At 66.5% G+C, this 2,525-nt stretch overlaps 1 protein-coding gene across 1 annotated transcript; it reads right to left on the bottom strand.

Annotated features, from left to right (window-relative positions):
* Window positions 1-96: 96 nt before the first annotated feature.
* On the bottom strand, window positions 97-1,883 carry H696_01157 (40S ribosomal protein S14). Its single transcript, XM_009495039.1, has 3 exons — window positions 1,791-1,883; window positions 667-1,048; window positions 97-477 (listed from the first exon to the last, which is right to left on the bottom strand). Exons 1-3 carry the CDS (start codon window positions 1,791-1,793, stop codon window positions 410-412), a joined length of 453 nt encoding a protein of 150 aa, XP_009493314.1. The 5' UTR covers window positions 1,794-1,883; the 3' UTR covers window positions 97-409.
* Window positions 1,884-2,525: the final 642 nt, after the last annotated feature.

The following is a 2,525-nucleotide window of genomic DNA, read 5'->3' as shown; positions in this document are numbered from 1 at the left end:
CCCCCCCCCCCCTTCTCCGCCCTCCCCGCCGCCCTCTCCTCCTCTCTCTGGGAGATCCAAATGCCGAAAATGCCGATAAATACAAGTGCGTGACAAGGAGGAAAGATGGTGGAATTCTGAGGGGGGAGGGCGCGGCAAACCGCCGGCAAGTGTATGGAAGCGCGCGCGCCCCACCGGCGGATGCTACCTCAACACCGATCACCACGCAGGAGAGACAGTGGCGGCAAACGACACGACTAGACGGCGCACCACCATGACGGGAGCAGCCGCCCAGCCACCCGCCCAAGGGCGATAGAAAGAGCCGAAAGAAGGCCCTGACCACCAGGAACCCCAGATGCGGGCCACCAGCCCCCCGGCGAGAGGGGATGGTGATGGTGCGGGAGTACCCTCTGAGGGAGACATCTCTCGCTCAGAGACGGCGACCACGGCGACCACCCTTGCGGCGGGTAGAATCGGTGGGGATGGGGGTGACATCCTCTGCAAAAGTGTCGGGGGGGGGGGAAGGGGGAGAAAAGGGGAGGGAGAGCGCGAGAGGCGGCGATGACGAGAAAGTTAGCGAATGCGGGCCCACACACGAGGGGGGGGGAGGAAGGCGCGAGAGGGGGAGATCCAGGGAATGGCGCAACAGCAAGAGGAGGAGCAGAGAGAAAGAGAGACGACACGCACCAATGCGGCCGATCTTCATGCCAGCACGGGCAAGAGCGCGCAGGGCAGACTGGGCACCGGGGCCGGGGGTCTTGGTGCCAGTACCACCGGTGGCACGGAGGCGGATGTGCAGGGCAGTGATGCCGAGCTCCTTGCAGCGGAGGGCGACATCCTGAGCCGCAAGCATGGCGGCGTAGGGGGAGGACTCATCACGGTCGGCCTTGACCTTCATGCCACCAGTGACACGGACGATGGTCTCCTTACCGGTAAGATCGGTAACGTGGACGAAGGTGTCGTTGAAAGAGGCGAAAATGTGGGCAACACCGAAGACGTGCTCGCCGTTGCGGACCTCAGGACCGTAGTAGGCGGCCTCCTGGTTGTTGGAGCTCTGCTTAGCCTTGGACTGCGTGGGAGGGGGGAGGGGAGAGGGGTGTGAACGAGGACAGAGAGCGAAAAGGTCAGATCCGGGGTCAGAGGGCAGCAACGGGAGGTCGGATGTCAGAAGGAAAAGGTGAATCCGATGGGGAGAGAGAGAGAGAGAGCCTCTCCAAGCGAGGGGGGGGAATGGAAAGGGAGAAGGGCGTCAAGAGCCACTCGCGCCGGCCTCCGGATTTCGCGTAGATGGTGTGCGTGTCTCTCCTCTCTCCCAGCCTCTCTCTGGCTCTCTTGTGGCGAGAGAGGGGTGCGCGCGACGCAGCAGGGATAATAGTCCTCCCCTCCTCCGCGGGGAGAACGCCGCCACACACTTCCAGCACACAGATGGATCCGCCTCGATGCGCGCATGCGCAGTCCTTCCCCGCGCGCGGCAAGGATCCGAAGAAGAGCAAAGGCCGCGCAGAGCTGAATGCGGATGCTCGACATCGGAAGAAGGGGAAATGATCGAGTGCCAGAGATGAGGGGATACGGCGCGCGCGTGTGCGCGCGCGCACATAAGTGCACCAAAGAGATGCGAGAAGAGGGCGTCCATACAAGCCGAGAGTATCGAGGAAGGGAGAGAGAGAGAGAGAGAGGAGGAGGAAGAACGAGGTGCACACGCCAACAGGGCCAACAAGCGGGCGAGGCCGGCGGCGAGGGAGTAGCACGCGGGGGGAGGGAGGGGGCCGGAGCGGGAGGGGGGAGAGGAGGACAAGGAGAGGGCGACGAACCATGGTGAATTGCGACAAAATAGAGGGAAGAAAAACCAACTCAAAGAATGTCGAGAGAGAAAACCTCCGCCCGGAGGAGAGGTGACATGGGCCCTCTTCTTCTCCCTCTTCTCGAGCACTTCGCGGGCCATCGGCGAGCACGAATCGCTCCCGGCGCCGGCGGCGCGGCGCACCCGCGCGCGAGGGTGTGTATCCCAGGGCATGCCCCCGCCAGAATGGGGACAGGAACAGGCCGGGGCCATGCACTGACACCGAACTGGGCACGCAGTATGTGCACCACTCGAGCTGGCGGACAGGAGGGGGGCGGGGGATGGACGCATGTGCCCATGGTGCCCCGCCCCACCCGGCCCCGCCGCCGCCCCCCCCCCCCCCCCCCCCCCCCCCCCCCCCCCCCCCCCCCCCCCGCCGCCCCCCCCCGCCCCCGCCCGCGCGCCCCCCCCCGCGACGCCGCCCCCCCCCCCCCCCCCCCCCCCCCCCCCCCCCCCCCCCCCCCCCCCCCCTGCTCCACCAGCCGCGCAGGGTCCGGGCCTCGAGGAGGGCATTCACGCACCCGACCAGACACTCCCCTCACCAGTATATTTCCTTGTGTCTCGGCCTTCCCCCCCCCCGGTGGGCGGAGCGGCCGGGGCTTCGCGATCACCAATCGGTCAGGCATGGATTATTCCGACACTCGGTTTCCCGGACAGAAGGACTGTGTACCGGGGCCGCTCAAGCACCAGCCCTCCGCCCCGCTCC

The sequence above is a fragment of the Fonticula alba genome (assembly GCF_000388065.1).
Source record: "Fonticula alba strain ATCC 38817 unplaced genomic scaffold supercont2.2, whole genome shotgun sequence".
Lineage (NCBI taxonomy): Eukaryota > Rotosphaerida > Fonticulaceae > Fonticula > Fonticula alba.
This window is presented reverse-complemented; position numbering and strand designations above follow the sequence as displayed.